Here is a 17,023-nt window from a genome sequence, read left to right on the forward strand (position 1 = left end):
CGGGTCGAAAGAAACCGGGCTTTGTACTCAGGATGACTGGTTCTGAGTCCTGCTTCCCCCAGTTACTAGCCGAGTTGCTTTCGTAGTGCACTTAACCCTTCTGAGACTGAGTTTCTCTTCAGTGATAATATCTATTTATTGGGTGACCATGTGGATGGAGCCAGGTCGTATGGATTATGTGCCTGAGACCCACTGGGGGTGCATGAAATGTTAGCTGTTTTTGTTTGACTGTTACGGCATGGCACTGTTTCCTGGACAGAATCCTCGGTGCCCACGGCCCTGGATTTGTCCCTTTGTTTTTATGCCCAGGGTTCTTCCTCTCTCTAACTGTGAGCTTCCTAAGGCCTGGGCCCAGGCTTGTTCATCCGTAGGTTCCTTCAGTGCATGACCATTAAGTGCTTGCTGTCTGGTTAGGGGCAGACCGAAAGGAAATGTTTTCCTGTAAGTTTGTGCACAGTTGTACTTCGTCAGGCAGAGAATGCCTTCATGGACTTCTGTGGCAGGAGGTGGAAAAGGAAGATGGTGGAATGAAACTGAGGTGAAGGTTTGAAGGCTTGATCCGAGGCTGATCTTGGATCGCGTTCCCAGTGTGAGGAACCTGTTCCCAGTCCCCAGTATAAGCTGAGTAAGGGCCGGGAGCATGTCTGGCTTGATCCCGACTGTGTCTTCAGACCTAGAACCGCGTCTGGCACATAGGAGAGGATCAACAAATGTTTGTTGAATGAGTCGGTTTTGTTCACTCTCTAAAAAGATAAATACCATGTAAATACAGGCTCCATGTTTAGTAGTGAAATGCTCCTTTGTAATAGCTGTGAAAGAGCGCACACACAGTGTGTCCACTGGTAGACTTTCTGGAGCACAATTTGGTGTCAAAGATGTGCCCATGTGTGTTTTTCAAAAACCACTGTATTGAAATACAGTTTGTATGCCATAAAGTTCACCCACTTAAAATACACCGTTCAGTGATCTTCAGTACATTTACGGAATTGTCCCATCGTCACCCTGATCTCATTTCCGAATGGTTTCATCGTCTGAAAAAGAAACCCCGTGCCCGCCCATCAGCCGTCACTCCCCGTCTTAGCTTGGGCTGCTGTAACAAAAATGCCGTAGACTGGGCCATGTACGGACAACAGAATTTATTTCTCCAGTTTCTGAGACTGGAAGTCCGAGGGTCAGAGTGCCAGCATGGTTGAGTTCTGGTGAGAGCCCTCCTGCGGGTTGTAGACTGCTGACTTCTCACCGCCTCTCCACACGTGGCGGAGAGCAGAGAGAGGAAGAGGAACCCTTGTGAGGGCACAAATCCCATTCCTGGGGGCGCCACCCTCCTGCCTTCATCTAACCCCACCTCCTCACTCATTCATTGGTTGATGACATTTGGGTGGTTTCTGCTTTTTTGGCTGTTGTGAATATTGTTGCTACAGACGTTTGTGCACCGGTTTTTGTGTGGGCCTGTGTTGTTTCTCGTGGGCATATATCTGGGGATAGAATGGCTGGGTCATGTGTTAACTCCGCGTATGTTCGACATTTGGAGGAACTGTCCAACACCTTTCCAAAGGGGCTGCACCTTTTTATGCTCCCACCAGCAGTGTATGAAGGCTCTTATATCTTCACAGCCTTGTGGACACTTCTGGTCTGTCGTTTGATCGTGGCCATCCTTGGGGGCGTGACACGATATCTCACTGTGGTATCGGTTTACATTTCCCTAACGACTAACGATGCTGGACAGTTTTTCTTATGCTTTCTTTAGCCGCTTGTATACGGTTCACCCTTGAACAACATGGGGGTTGGGGATGCGATGTCCCACGCAATGGCAAATCCACTTGTAACTTTTGACTCCCCCCAAAACTTAACTACTAATGGCCTATTGTTAACTGGAAGTCTTAGTCATAACTTATACAGTCAGTTAACACATATTTTGTGTGTTATATGTATTATATACTGTATTCTTACAGTAAAGTAAGCTAGAGAAAACAAAATGTTATTAAAACCACAATGAAGAGAAAATACATTTACGGTACTGTTCGGTATTTATTGAAAACGACCCCGTATAAGTGGACCTGCGCAGTGCTACTTGTGTTCTTCAAGGGTCCACTGTCTTTTCAAATCCTTTGCCCCTTCAAAATATGTGAATATATTTTGACCTAGCAATTCTACTCCTTTTTACCTTAGAGAAATTCTCATGCATGTGCACAGGGAGACCTGTATGAGGATATTCATAAAGCATTGTTTGTAAAAGGAACAAGTAGGAAACAAATTGAATTACCGTCAGGGGATCGGGTAAACACACATCCTTTCCAAAGTGTATTTCAGACTGTGACCCATTGACAGCTCATGAAATTCAATTTAGTAAGTTGCAGCCAGAATTAAAAAAACAGAACAGTACAGAATGGAAAGCACTTCAAGAATCAAGGCTAATATATTTCCGTCTCTGGGTCATGGTCAGTAAAGTTTGAAAAACACTGCTGTTCAATGCTTTGTGGGAGTTAAGGCATGAAGGTAGATCTGTTTGTACGGTCATGAAAACATCTTCAGGACACATGAAGAAAAGATGCTGCAGAATAAGACACACAGTTTGATTGTATTCGTTTTGCTTTTAAGCCACACACAAAAAACTATGTCCCTGTGTTTGCAAGTGCCTAGAAAAAGGCCTGGAAGGAAGCTTGTCTTGCTGACAACAGTGGTTACCTGTTAGGACGGGGCTATGATGGGGAGTCGTTACCTCTGAGGAGGGGGCTACTAAGAGGAATAGTCCAGAGCTTTAGGCTGGTCGGTATTTTTTTTCCTTCCACTCCCTTCATCCATATGCCCCTTCCTCCTACCCCTTCTCCTCTGACAGCTACCGGATTGTTCTCTGTGTTTATGGGTCCGTTTCTGCTTTTTTGTTTGTTTTGTTTTTTAGCTTCTATATATAAGCGAAACGGTATGGTATCCGTCTTACTTTGACTTATTTCACAGAGCGTGATACCCTCTAGGTCCATCCCTGTTCTTACGGTGTCAAGATCTCATTCTTTTATACAGCTGAGAATAGTCCATTGTATGTATAGACCTTATCTTCCTTATCCATCTTTCAAGGGGAACTTGGGCTGCTGCCATATCTTTGGCTATTGTAAATAATTCTGCGATAAACATAGGGGTGCATCTTCTCAAATTAGTGTTTTCGTTTTCTTTGGGTAAATGTCCAGTAGTGGGATTACTGGGTCATGTGGTAATTCTAATTTTAATTTAAAAAGTTTTTTAAAACGTTTATTTATTAAGAAAAAAAATTTTTTAATGCTTACTTATTTTTGACTGAGAGGGAGACAGAGCATGAGCAGGGGAGGGCCAGAGACAGAGGGAGACACAGAATCCGAAGCAGGCTCCGGGCTCCGAGCTGTCAGCACAGAGACCGATGCCGGGCTCGAACCCATGGACCGTGAGATCATGACCTGAGCCGAAGTCGGATGCTTAACCGACTGAGCCACCCAGGAGCCCCTCTAGTTGTAATTTTTTGAGGAACCTCCATACCGTTTCCCACAGTGGCTGTACCGGTTTGCATTCCCACCAGCAGTGCATGAGGGTTCCTGTTCCTCCACGTCCTTGCCAACACTTACTTCTTTTCTCTTTGATTGTAGCCATTCTGACAGGTGGGAGGTGAGACCTCATTGTGGTTTTGATTTGCACCTCCCCTGATGATGAGTGATGACGAGCATCTTTTCATGTGCCCATCGGCCACCTGTATGTCTTCTTTTGTCTGTATTTTCTGTATTTATATATTTCTTCTCTAAGAATACATAACACGTAACGAGAAGTGGGTTGTCAAGAGGCGGACAGAGGTGCACCTGCTGTAATTGTTTTCTGAATGTGATGCCCGGTTCTATTCCCAGCTCTCCCAACGCCTTATCAACGAGACGCTTAGTCCTCTAGACCTTGTTGGGTCTTGTGGTGTGAATGGACGGTGCCTGCTGCCACATACAGCACAGAAAGTGACTGTCCCTTTTGGGTGGCGGTAGGACCAAGACGGGAGGGCGAGGTGGGGAAGCACAGGTGAGCGTCTCTTCATTTGCTCGACAGAGAGTCCATAAAAAGCAGCCTCAGCGACCGTGCCCTGTGCCGATCACTGGAAGTCCTCTGCCTGGGTTCGTTTGGAACTCGCCATGTCTTCCTTGAGGAAGGTGTAAGGGGCGCCAGGGCGGTGTAGAGATTAAGGGCATGGGGTTCGAAATCAAGCCAGCTTGGGTCTTTTCAGCTGACTGACTTTTCTGAGTTTCAGTTTTCCCCATTAAAAAAAAAGGCAGCCTTCAAAACCGCCACCTGCTGTAGAAGGGCCATGGTGAGGCTTCAGTAGGAGGCTGCCCATCCTAGTGGGGTGCTCGTTCACTGTGGGTGTCCCTGCAGGGAAGGTTGTTAGATTATGCTGTATCTGGCATGTGAGGAAACCGGCGCTGACCGTGTGCCATGTTCGTATGGGAGCTTTGGGTGGCCCAGGCACAGGTTAGCGGTGACACGGACACAAGGAAACCTGGATTTTGGTCTCTGCTTTGCTGATAACGCCTTGTGATTTTGAGCAAAGAGGTTCCTTCCCCTTTCTGCGCCTTAGGCTCCCCCATCAATACCATGATAAGATTGCACCTCAGCCCTCTGCTTTCGCTTGCATAGTTCTGATTTCAACCAAGGCCTAAGGCTAAGAGTGAATGATCCGAGTGGGGAGAGGGAGCTACTTAAAGCTGGCGGGTGGCTAGAACTGACTGGAGATTGCAGATGACAGAGAGTCATAGCATTTTAAAAGTGGGTATGTAAAACCCAAGTGGAAATTTGGCAGGAACCAGGCAGGAACTTGTGCATTAAATAGCGGTTTCTTTTAATAATTGGGATGTCAAATGTCATTTTTCAGACTTCATTGTTTGCCTCTTGGAAACTTGTCTGAGACCAAATTCTTTGGCTTTGCCTGCCATGTAGTTTTCAACCGTGGTTGATCTTGGCTTGAGTAACTGATGGGCCATTTCAGCCAGTGGTGGTAAGTTAGTGGCTGTGGTGGAGAGAACCCAGACTGGAAATGTAAGACCAGACGTAGGCTAAACTTGACCGGTAAGCTGGTGTATGACCTAGGGCCCCTGGGCCACCATCTGCAAAGAAGGTGGTGGTCGAACTTGATTTGAACTTTTACTATTCAATTTAGAGAATGGAGTGTGTCCTTCTACTGATGCTTATTAGAGGGAATGGAGAATTATAGAAAATTAAAATGGAGGAAATCTCTCCCATTTTCCTACAAATGAGGATTTTTAATATTTTTCTTTGTCTTTTAATGGATGTGTAGCCCACCTAGTTTCCAAGAAGGATTTGAGGTGACCCTAGTGTACATGTACTTAGTTTTTCATAGTTGAAGGCACATTCTACTGAAGTTTTTTCTCAGTTATCTTTACAGCAGACACATATTATGTAATCATTCTTGTGATGTTGGAATTTTGTGATCTCCAGTTTTTTGCTCGGTTCTGACCACAAAGATCTGTTGCCAACTCCACAATTTGGTGATCAGGCAGAATTGTCCTAGGAACAGGATGGATTTGGATTTAGAAACTTGGAGAGAACACTGCTGGGAAGGCAAGCTGAGTGTCCCTCAGTCTCTAGTTGATAGCTTGGGACGGGGAAGCATTATTGGGGGTTAGACAGAAAAGGCTTGGGTTCTTGACTTGGTTGCCGTGTGACTCTGGCCAGGCCGCTGAAATTATCTACGCCGTGGTGCCCCCTCTGAAAACGCGTGGCCTCTCGGGCGGCTCTCATGATGGTAAATCTTTTGTAAATTACAAAGCACTGTATGTTTCATGGTGACAGCAGTATTTTGCTCCCATTTAAGGAGTGCCCACAATATGCCAGGTACCTTGCTGAGCACGTTGTGTCTTGTTTGATTGCCAATTACTTACGATGTAGCTGCTGTTCTCCTTTTAGGGAGGAAGGAAGTGAGGCTTGGAGAGGTATTGCAAGGGCGGGCCTACGCCAGCCGACTCCATCTTGTTCTGTGTCCTTCACCTTGACCACACCTCCTTCCCTTGAGTAACCCCCCCCTCACCTGCCTAACAGGACTCGACCCTTCCCCAGGACCCTTCCCCAGCCAATCGGCTGAGGCCATAGCCATTACCTCACCAGCTGCCCCCAGGCCCCAATAAAACCTTTGTCCTTTTGAAACTCGCTCTCTTTCCCTGGTATCTCACCGCTGCGTGGGTGCAGGTAGGGGATTGAGCTCGAGCTAGCTCGAATAAAGGCTCTTTGCTTTTGCATCGGACTCGGCTCCCTAGTGGTCTTTGGGGATCACGAATTCTGGGCATAACAGTATGTGGCAGAGCTTCGAATAGAATCTGGGGTAGTGTCTTTTGTGTCAAACCACGCCTCCTATTATGGCTTAGTTTTCTGTCAGTGTCTTCAGATCCTCACTTAACCTATTTTTATAATTCAACCGGTAAAATTTCTTGGATCAGTGAATTTTGCATTTTTATGTGACATTCTTAAGGCATCTGAATTGGTGCCTACGTCTTGGGAGCTTATTTTTGGTTGTGAAAAGCGTATTAATAGCGATAATACTAGGAATGACAAAACCAGTAGGTAACCATTTATTGAGTATTGTGTGCTGAGTGTTATAAACATTAACTCATTTAATGTTTACAGGTACAGGGTTGGTATCCCCATGTAAAATACGCAGTGGGACTCAGAAACACATTTATAGTTGGCAAAGTGCTTCTGCACCGAGCACATGAATGGCTCACAGAACACTTGATATACGAATGAATGAATGAATGAATGAATGGATGAATGACCATCCTTACTGAAGGTCACTCAGCTATTAAGTGTTAGAGCCCCAGCGCCTGAGTTCTTAACCTCTGCGCTTCACGTCTCCCGGGTCACTCAGCTGTGTGTCCCTCATTGGCTGCGGCCTGATGATTGTCACGTGCAGTCCAGGCAGTCCTGACGGTCTGTTCAAACACTAACTCATCTCCTCCTGCGCATGTTCTCTCCTAGTGGCCTTGTTCCCAATTTACCAGACGACGTGGATGGCATCAGCCCCATTGCTGGTTTGGGAAATGGTGGTAAGTATACAAAGCCGGTCAGTCTCTTGAGTAAGAGCGAGGGAAGTAGACACTAGACCATGAAGGCCTTTGGCCTTGAGCCTAGACTGGGCTTCGATGTCTCCGGGGCCCAGGGCCTCCCCTGGCATGGCTAGGTGCTCCCCGTGGGCGCTCGGTATTTTATATACCTACTGAGTTGCTGTTCACCTCCTCTCTTAAACACTGGCCTGGAGGAACTGATGTCCTCCAGGCCCTGTTTCGGGAGTTTTATTTGTCGCCACCAGACGCGAAGAGATTCAGCCGGTGTTTGCCGAGCCGAGCGCCTGCGCGGAGGCTGCGTGTCGAAGTGGTGACCTGGTCAGGTGTGGAGGGCCTGCTGCCCCCTGCTGCCGCGTGGCTGCAGGCCCTGAGCACTGCCCTCTGAGCGCGGTGTGCCAAGGCCTTCCCGGCAGGCCGCTGGCTTCCATCTGCTGGCCGGGGCCCAGCATTCCGACAGCAGCCTGCCCTTTGGAGACAAATAGTTGGTCAGACCACGGGACACGGCGCCGAGGAAATAAGCAGTCTGTTGTGCGGAAGCTGGGTTGCGAGGAGCGTCTCTGCTGGGCAGCTCGGCTTTTGCTAAGCATTCTTCCCAAGTTTTGTTTCTGAAAGAAGCGAATGCTAGTATAAGTATCTTTGGGAAGTGCTAATAATTTGCCTTTTTAAAAATATCTGAAGAGATATTTTGACTTGTGGGTTGTTTTTTTCTCTTTTCCAAAGCGAGGCGACGTGCAGAAGGAAGTTTTTAGGACAGACAGTGTAAGTGTCCTGAGGTTTATTTCTGGAGAACACTTAAAGGCCACCCTCAGGTTTTCCTTCAGAACCTGTTAACTTCTACCTTACACACAAAATCCAGCAATCTCTATTCTTCCTGCGGAAAATTGATGGGCCTGCTCCTTGCTTCAGTCCACAGTGTTTGTACATCACTCTGTGCCCAGCCCGGGGCTGAGTACTGGGATCCAACCTTGAACGTGGTTACAGTCAAGCCTAGAAGATAGTTCAACAGAAGTGTCATGACAAATCATATAAAAAAAGGTGCTGTGAGGGAGGATGAGGGGGAGGCGGTCAGGCAAGAGTTTGTTAAGACATTGATACTGGAGCTGAGACTTGATGAACGAGTAGGACCTAGATAGGGACGCAGTCCTTGGTGGCAGAGCACGGGGTGTCTGAGAGCCAGGAAAACAGATCTGTGTGCCCTTGTCTGCTACGCAGGGTTCTTTACAGTGTGCCCCTGCCCACCTCCACCTCCGAGCCTCTTGTGCCCATTGGTTTCTGAATGCCATGCCTGCCTCTAGGCCTTTGCCTGTGAAGTTTCTTCTTCCTTTTGCCTTCATCTGCCTGCTGCCTCTTTAAGAGTCACCTCAAAGCTCACCACCTTCTTTGGCTCTCCCCAGGTTCGCTTTGGTGTTCTTTTCCTCTCTGAAACTTACACATTTCACTTACTTCATTTATTCCTGTTGATTGGTGACTTTAAAAACCTCCAGAATCAGACCCCTTCCCTGAGTATCATCTTACTACCTGTGCTAAGCCACCGCGATCTCTGGCCTGGATTGTTCCAGTACTCTGGCTGGTGCCCTTGTCTCCCTCTAAGCTCCTTTCAGTCTGGTCTCGGCGAGGCAGCCCGAGGGAACCTGTCGAAACTCAAGTCCAGCCATGTTCCTCCGTAGCTTGGAGCCCTCTGGTGGCTCCCCAGTCCCGAGAAGAGCCTACAAAGCCAGGCACAGCCTGCCCCCCAGCACCTCCCTTACATCCTCTCCTGCGGTCCCATTGTTTAGTGTCCTCCAGGCCCCTGCGGCTGGTTCTTACATCCACTGGGCACCCTCCCACCTCAGTATCTCCCTTTGCCCTTTTCTTCAGGTCTGCCCAGAGGACACCTTCTCAGCGAGACCTTCCTGATTTAGCCACCTTACTTAAAATAGCAATCCTCACCCCACCCTGGATATTTCCAATCCTTCACCACTGAATTTTTCTCCATAGCATTTATCTCTTTTTAACATACTATCTAATTGCCCTCTTATTTTGTTCATTGTCTGTCTTCTCTCTTGAGACTGTCAGCTCCATTTGTTTCGTTTCCTGACGTGGCCACGTCTAGAGTGGTGCCTAGCAGAGAGGAGGCCCTCAATGCATATTTGTTGGAAGAATGGATTCATTCATTTACTCAGTGCATGTCTCACCCAACACCTAAAAAGCACCAGGCACTTTCTACAGCATGGTACCAGTTTGTCTGCATCTCTGTCTTGCCTACTAGATCGAGAGCCTTTAGGCGGGATCAGTGTCTCTCTCACCATTGTTTCCCCAGCACTAGGATGGTGATTGGCACAGAGTAGGTGTGCGATGAATGTTTGTTGGAGTAGAGGAGCTGTGAAAAGCTTTGGGCGGTGGCAAAGTCTGTAATTGCCCTAAAGCAAGGATGGGGCAGTTTTCAACCTGTTGCCTGCTTTTGAAAACACTTCTTGGAACACAGCTTCCTTACTTATGAATTGTCTGTGGCTGTTGCGCTCCAGCAGAAGAGTTGACCAGTTATGACAGATTTTAGGCTCTGCTTATGCCCTACAGAGCCTAAAATATTGATTGTCTGGCATTTTAAGAAAAAATTTGCCAACCCCAGGCAGTTAGACATGCTTTAATTGCTGACACGGGAAGGTGGTATCCCGTTCAGTGAAATAACTTCCTGACGATCACAGAGGAAGCACCTATCGGGACAGTTGGGGTTGGCCACATGCCCAGTGCATTTTGTGGGTTCGTTCTCCGACAGGTTACACTGGGGCTCCTTGAAGTAATTTGTCAATACCTGAAATATAATGGTTTAGAGCTTTCCCTGGACTCAAGTCAGTAAATCACAATAGACAGAAAGTGCCAGCCGAATGTACTGTGGAAGCTGTTCATGTTTTTGTGGTTTTCTTTTCTGGGCTCTGTTCCCTAACAGGGATGCTGGGTGGTTTGCGTACCATGCTGTTTTCCTATGTCTGTTTTACCTTTTTATAGTGCTCCCAAATGTGTCCGAAGAAACAGTGTCTCCCACCAGAGCACGGAACATGAAGGACTTTGAAAATGTAAGTGGAGATACCAGATCATCATCCCTAACAAATCACGTCTGCTGCCGCGGTGCAGGCAGGCCCAGGCGGGAGCTGTATTTCTTGCGAGGTGTCGGAGCTGGATCACGCCAGAGTTGCGGGCGGTGCTGCCTCCTGGGGGCGCTCTCCGTACGGCTGTTCCCTCCCTGTGCAGCCGGCCCTTCTGTCCCGGGCCGGATGCGGGTTCTGACAGGACCAGCAATTTCCAGCTTTGGGGAGTTTGACGTATTTCTGGGGTCCTGAACGTCAGGATATTACCATACTGCCCAGCGGAGAGGCGCTAATATTTGCCAAGGGCTTCCCTGTAACGTGAGGCATGTTATTGATGGTCCCCACTTAATCCTTGCTATAACTCTTTGAGGTATTTTACATTTTGCAGATAAGTCGTAAGCCTAGGAGAGACTCGCTTACAGTCACGTAATACTTGAGTGGTGGGGCTGGGATTTGAATTCAGGTTTTTAAGGATTCCAAAACCTTTATTCCTGCCGCTGCTCTGTGCCACCTCCTTGCTTTTCATAGGCTTCGTCTTTGTTGCTGTGGAACAAAACGCGAGCAGCCTGCGCCCAGGGCGGTTGTGTATAGCGTCTGAGGACGCCTTACGTGGTGATGGATTTGGCCTCCATGCTTAGTGTCTTCCCGCATTGTGTCTTCCATTTGTTAACAGAGGGGGTTTGTTGTCAAGGAACAGGAAAATAAGGTTATTTTCCCAATTCCAGTTCTCCTTAACAAGTTACCTGTTCAGCGCTCTCATTTGTCGTGGGAAGAATTAGACCCTTCTTCATTTGCAGCCAAATGAAATCCATACTATGCAAGACACAGGAGATATTTATCAGGGAGAAGACAGAGGACAGAGAGAAGGACGTTCCACCGTTACGTCTCTCCCTCCCCGGTTGTCTTTACAGAACAGAGCGGTACTGTCTCTGGATTTAATTTAGAATACTCATTACTGCTAATAGTTATCTGCAAACCACCAGTGACCAATTGAAGAAATGACTTGTCAGATCTCTAATGGAAACAAGTAATTTCTGAGCTTTGAGTTGTTCTCATTTCAACTGTACAACTCCATCTATGCTGTGGGGTCTGGGGCCTCAATCAAATGAGATTTGATTATTCCACATCGTGTATAATTAAAACGTGCTCTGCTATTAAATGGCTGTTTCTGTTTTATCCTCAGAGTAAGAATAGCCACCGTTTATTGAGCTCTTGCTCTGAGCTGGGCACTTGAAAGATTTAGCTCTTCATGTATGTTACTTTAATATGGAAGCCGATCCGCAAGACACAGAGTTATTTAATTTTTGAAGGGCACGGCTTTGAATTTTATTTCTAGGTGGAAAAACTTAACAGAATCTTAGAATTTTCGTTTTGCATGTTATTGTCTGCCTTTTGAGCCGGAAGGAATCTTAGACTTGAGTCCAACCCTAGGAGAAGCTGAGGTGCAGGGATGTGACCTGGCAGACCGTGGCCCCTGGTCCCAGGCTGCCTGCAGGTTCACTGCTCACGAGTGACCTCGGGCCAGTCGCGTAATCTGTCTGCACTGTCTTTAGACTGGGCGTGTTGACAGTTTCTGCTTCTTCAGGCTGCTGGCAGGATTAAGTGAGCACCTCTCGGCCCGACGCAGAGCTCCTCCTCCTCTTCACTGTTGTTAAATTCGTTATTAGTTTTTCTACTCTGCCGTGTGATTCAAGTGTCCCTTCTCCAGATGGGTTCTGGATGACCTAAATGCTGTTGTTCTGGAAGGCGAGAGGGAGTCTTCTGTGCCGATACGTTTCAGGATTTATGCTTTTTCTTTATGGCTGTGGTCCTCCGGCTGCTGTTAGGTTTTTATGGCATTAATATTTTTTATTGTAGCATTTTCAAGAGCAAATTCTGCTGTTGAAATTGAAATGACCACAGTGTTCCCAGTGTCTCCCTTTCAAGTCTTTATGAGTCGCTGAAATGTTTCATTTGGCCTGAGCTACTACGTGCATGAGCTCTAGGCAGAGGTGGTCCGAACTTTCTGTGGGATGCTTGTAGGCAATGCTGTTGGCGTCGAATGCTAATTTTAAAGTCAGCATGCATATTAAGGAGGAGCTGGAATACTTTTGATTTACAAGGAAGTTCATGATTCCTCTTACGCTAGTCTCAGCTGCTGGGTAACCGAACATCAGGGTCTATTAGCTAAGGTCTAGCAAGACCTCGGCCTTCTTCTGGTTTGCTCAGAGTTCATCCATTCATCAGCAAATGTTTTCAGATATATGCTCTGTGCCAGTCTGTGGTCTGAGGCTCGGGAGTCTGCAGTAGATTAAGACCAGGGAGGTTTCCCTCTCATGAGACTCACAGGCCGGTTGGGGAGATAGATGGGAAAATGGTGCAGTGACAGAGGGAAGTACAGAGCACGGTGGGGCACAGAGGAGGGCTCTGAACCTGGCTGGGGGGATTCAGGGAAGCCTCCCTGGAGGAAGTGTTCCTCGAGCTGGGTCATCAGGGACAAGTAGGGATTAGCCAAGGTGAGAGGACTGGGAGAGCATCCCAGGCACAGGGACTCAACCTGGGCAAGTGCAGTGAGAGGTGTGCTGGGCGCAAGGAGTTTAGGGGATTGTAAGTTCCCGTTGGCTGGAAGGAGGCTGTGTCAGGGGGTCCTGAGAGCAGTGAGGCCACTGAAGAAGGCAGGGGTCAGGGGTCTCGTATGTTACCCTGCTTTGGTTGACCTTTGTCTGAAGACGAAGGACGGCCGGTGGGGGATGCTTATCTGGGAGGGAAAAGACCAGAGCTGTACTCTCAAAAGCCCCCTGGGCTGGAGGCCTGGCGACAGGCTGTCACTGAAAGGCTGCTCCGTGGGGTGGTGCTGGAGCTCCGTGGCTGTGGTCGGGAGAGGTCAAGAAGTGAGGCTGAGACTCGGATCTGGGGGAGACCATCCCGTCCCTTCGTTTGACACACGGGCGCTCCGAAGCCCAGAGAGGGCGCTGACTCTTCCAGGCTGGGAACCAGGTCTTCCACACAGGTGGCCTTTCCTGCTGTCCTCTGCTGTCCCCTCTGTGTGAAAGCCACTTGCCTCCTTGTGGGTCTTTGCATTGCCGATCCTTTGTCTATACCTGCATCAGGTGAGGTGGTAATCACCTGTAGGGCAGGCCTTAGGGGGAGGAGCTGGCAAGTCTGCCTGTCTTACTGGTCCTTTCCAGGTGACAGCGCAGTGGGGGCTCCCGGACATCGACGGGAGGAGGCCTGGCAGAGGCAGCGTTTTGTAAGACACTGTGCTGTGTAGTGTGGCCTGTTCTGGGTACTCAGGCAATTTCTCTTTCTCTTTCTCTCTCTGTCTCAACATTTTTTTGGTGAGTGGAGGAGACCCAGAATCTGGATCAGTATATCCAGTCCAGGTAGCTGTCTTTATCTGTATATAGAATAATTTAATTCTGGCTTTTTCTGTGACCTTCCGGACAGAACATGGCATGGGTAGCTTTCTGCCTCTCTTAATACTGGTGGACAGCATTATTTCATGACTACTAGCTCAGAAAGACTTGTATTAAGAGGAAGGGCTTGAACTATAATTTACATAATCTCTTAGTGTGGGACATTCCAGGTTGTTTTGAATTTTTCACTCTTACAAAGCTTTGATGAGTCTCCTCGTGTAGGTCATTTTACAGTTACATGATTATGTCCTTAGGGTAAATTCTGCTGCTCTGGTCTCATACCCGCCTGCCCGAGGTGCTGGTGTTCTTGTGCCCAGGCCCCTGTTCCTTTGTGTTCAAAGTTCCTGGTCTCAGCTGAGGCAGGCGGAGACCCGGCCCTGTGTAAGGGGCTGCTTCCGTGTTGCTGAGGTCAGCCCATGCCTCCTTCCCTCACAGCCTGTGCTCTGGCCACACAGCCTGCTCTCACTAACCCACACGGGCAGGGCCTTCTCCGTGCTTCTCCCTCTGCCTAGAATCCTTTTTCCCTCTCCTTGAGTGGCAGGACCTTCGTGTCTCAGCTTGAAGTGTGACCTTGTTAGAGAGGCCGCCCCTAACTCCTTCCCCAGCTCTCTGGAGACCCCCATTATCTTGTCTGACAGCAGGCACTCAGCACCGGCCTTTTCCACCATGGATCTTTCGACTATTTGTACTTCGGTGTTTTATTTGTGTGCTTGCTCAACGTGCGTCTCCTTTATCCCTAGTACTCAGCACCCGACAGGATGGTGGGCGCTTGATAAGTATTTGTTGAGTAAGTAAATAGACAGACGAGCTTGTAGAAGAAACTAGATCTGTACATTTTGGTTACCTTGTCTGTAAAATGGGAAAATAATTTTTGTCTCATTGGGTTGTGATAAGGATTGAATCGGGAATGCCAGGACCATGTAGTGGGAGGGGGACAGAGCTTGTAGTCGGCGTGGGGGCACGCAGAGCCCGCCTTACAGGAGAGCAGGCAGCAACCAGGCAAGCCGAGGCTAGGGACGCAGCACGAGGGGTGTGTTTAGAACAAGGCAGGAGACCAGGAACCGTGTGGATGCGAGTCCGTGGAAGGGGCTGAGGACTGTCTGTAGCTGGCAGACTGCGTGCTGCAGCCACTCTCCGTGGTGCTGGCTGTGTTCAGGATGGGGCTGGCCAGCACCGAGGGCCTTTGGATTCAAGTTTGGCTTGTGGCCGGTGGAATGTCTGGTCGGTGCTAAGCACCGGGGTTCACCCGTGCTTCTGGTTCATCCTTGGCCTCCCGCTTACCATTGGAGGCTGTGTGTTCTCATACCTTTGCCCTCCAAAAACCTGGCCAGATGGCAGGCTGGGCAGTGTAAATTTTTACAATCTTTTTGAAGGCCATTTGGAAAGAGATTTTTATGGTCATAAAAATAGTATTACTCTTGAGCCTCGTAATTTGTTTTGGGGGAAATTTGTCCTAGGGAAACAACCCAGTGGGAGGAAAATGCCGTGTGCGTGAAGCTGTTTGTTGCCACATTGTGTACGGTTGGGAAAAATTGGGAACGAGGGAATTATGTTTTACATTTGTGTTCTCTTTGTCTTGCAACAAGTTCCTGAGGAAGGTGTTTCACAGATGAGGAAGCTGAGGTTGGAGAGATCAAATGACTTGCCTGTGAGCTTGGTGTGTTGAGAAACTGGAAGAAGGCTTTGATGGTACAGCCTGTCTGCTTTCCACGGGACATCCTGAAACCATAAATGCTCAGCAGAGAAACGGCTAAATCACTGACTGTGAATCAGTTCAGCGGTACCTAGCGCTGTCATTGACTTGATACTTACGTGCGGTTCTGCAGCAACGTGAAAAATACTGAGGATGTAATGCTAGGCTGGAAGGAATATAAGAGGAGTTGGTTTCATAATGTAGGTATATTCCAAGTGTTGCTTGGGGCTCAGTTTCTAAATTCTGTTACTGCTGCAGTATTGTTTGTTAATAAGCAGATGTTTGCCTAGTAACCGTTTTTATGATTTGAGGACGCGAGGGAGAGTATTGGACTCAGAAACTGATTCCAAAGTGTCCTCCTCATTCTATGCACCTCGTTGAGCTGTCGCTGGCAGAATTACCTCACGTGCGGTGTTGTCGACCAGAGGTGAACTTGGAGCGGCAAGAGGTCATGGTTTTTATGACGTCTAGGTGAGTGGTCTAACAGTTTTTGGACTTCCAAGGAGCATAAAAAAAATTGACGGTGGCCCAAAAGATGTGTCCGTTGAGGGTTTGAGTGAGAAATGGCTGTCCTCCATTTCCCGCTTGCCAGGTGCCTTAGCTCATGGTGTTGTCACGACACTCCTGTGAGGTGACAGATTTTTATCCTTATTTATAGATGAGCCAACAGTGGCTCAGAGATGTTAAATAGTTTTTCCAAGGTCACATGGCTCACAGGTTGGTGGCCTTGGGAGTTCAGTCTGTTTTTGTTGACCCCACGGCCCCCTTGCTCTTAGCTCCGGCTGCCTCAGGTCCAAAGCTGCCTTGGGGTAAACCTCAGCTTTGGGGGCCCCGGCTCCAGCAAGCTGCTGAAACCGATCACCAGAGTCAGGTGAATTGCTGCGATTTCAGCGGGGCCTGGTTGGAGTTGCCCTGATTCTTTCCTGCGTTGTTGGATTTTGTCTGTCTTTCCTTCCTGATGGAGCTCTAGGCCAGGCAAGGCTTTTGGCCAAGGGAGGCAGGCAGGGTGACAGCAGCTCCTTCAGAATCTGTCCTGCTGCGCGCTGGGGCCTCCCTCCAGCTTCGGAAAGCACCACCCCATAATCACGTTGAGACGCTTCCCGTCTCGGATGACTACAGTTCCACAGTCGCCCTGCGGCTCCGGGGGCTGGGACTTGGCAAAGTACAGCTCACGCGTCAGCTTGCTTGTCAGCGTTAGGTTTCCAAGTCGTGTGTGGTGGGTTTTATCTTGGGGGTATTTATTCCTGGTGTATGGTAAGCTGTTTTCACTTTTTCCAGCTCGAGGTTTTTGTTTCTCTTTTCTCTTCTTGAGGTCGATTCTCTTAAAGGGGGAGATACAAATGAGAAAAATATTAATATATTTTACGTTCTTGTACTGTGCTAGGCACAGTACCAAACGTTCTAACTAATTTCTTTCAATCCTGTAGTAGGTCTCTGAGATAGGTATTCCTTTAATCTGTAGAAAGGAATCCAGGCGCACAGAAGGATGAACTTGACTAAGGTCCTACAGCTAGTAAGGTGGTCTGGATTGTATTCATTCATTCGTTTGTGTGTGCGTTAACAGAGGTCGACTGAGCATTCCCTGTGCTCCAGACACTGTGCTAAAGCCTTAAGGGAAACAGCCATAAATGGATAATATCCCTGTCCCCAAGTGGATTATATTCATGTAATTGGCATGGTAAGAAATAAAGGAGTACAGATTGTGAAAAGTTCTAGCAAGAAAACCAAGAGTTCTGTGTTCAGGAGTGACTCAGGTGGCAGTCACAGTGGTGGGGACCACTTGAGATTGTGTAGTCA

At 48.1% G+C, this 17,023-nt stretch overlaps 1 protein-coding gene across 1 annotated transcript in view; it reads left to right on the top strand.

Annotated features, from left to right (window-relative positions):
- Positions 1-17,023, top strand: part of CDK5RAP2 (CDK5 regulatory subunit associated protein 2) — a 173,538-nt gene that overhangs the window by 3,177 nt on the left and 153,338 nt on the right. Inside the window, exons 2-3 of the mRNA XM_027034963.2 lie at positions 6,988-7,055; positions 10,059-10,126. Coding sequence (XP_026890764.1) covers positions 6,988-7,055; positions 10,059-10,126 — 136 coding nt within the window. The remainder of the gene's footprint in view (positions 1-6,987; positions 7,056-10,058; positions 10,127-17,023) is intronic.

Source organism: Acinonyx jubatus, chromosome D4 (assembly GCF_027475565.1).
Source record: "Acinonyx jubatus isolate Ajub_Pintada_27869175 chromosome D4, VMU_Ajub_asm_v1.0, whole genome shotgun sequence".
Lineage (NCBI taxonomy): Eukaryota > Metazoa > Chordata > Mammalia > Carnivora > Felidae > Acinonyx > Acinonyx jubatus.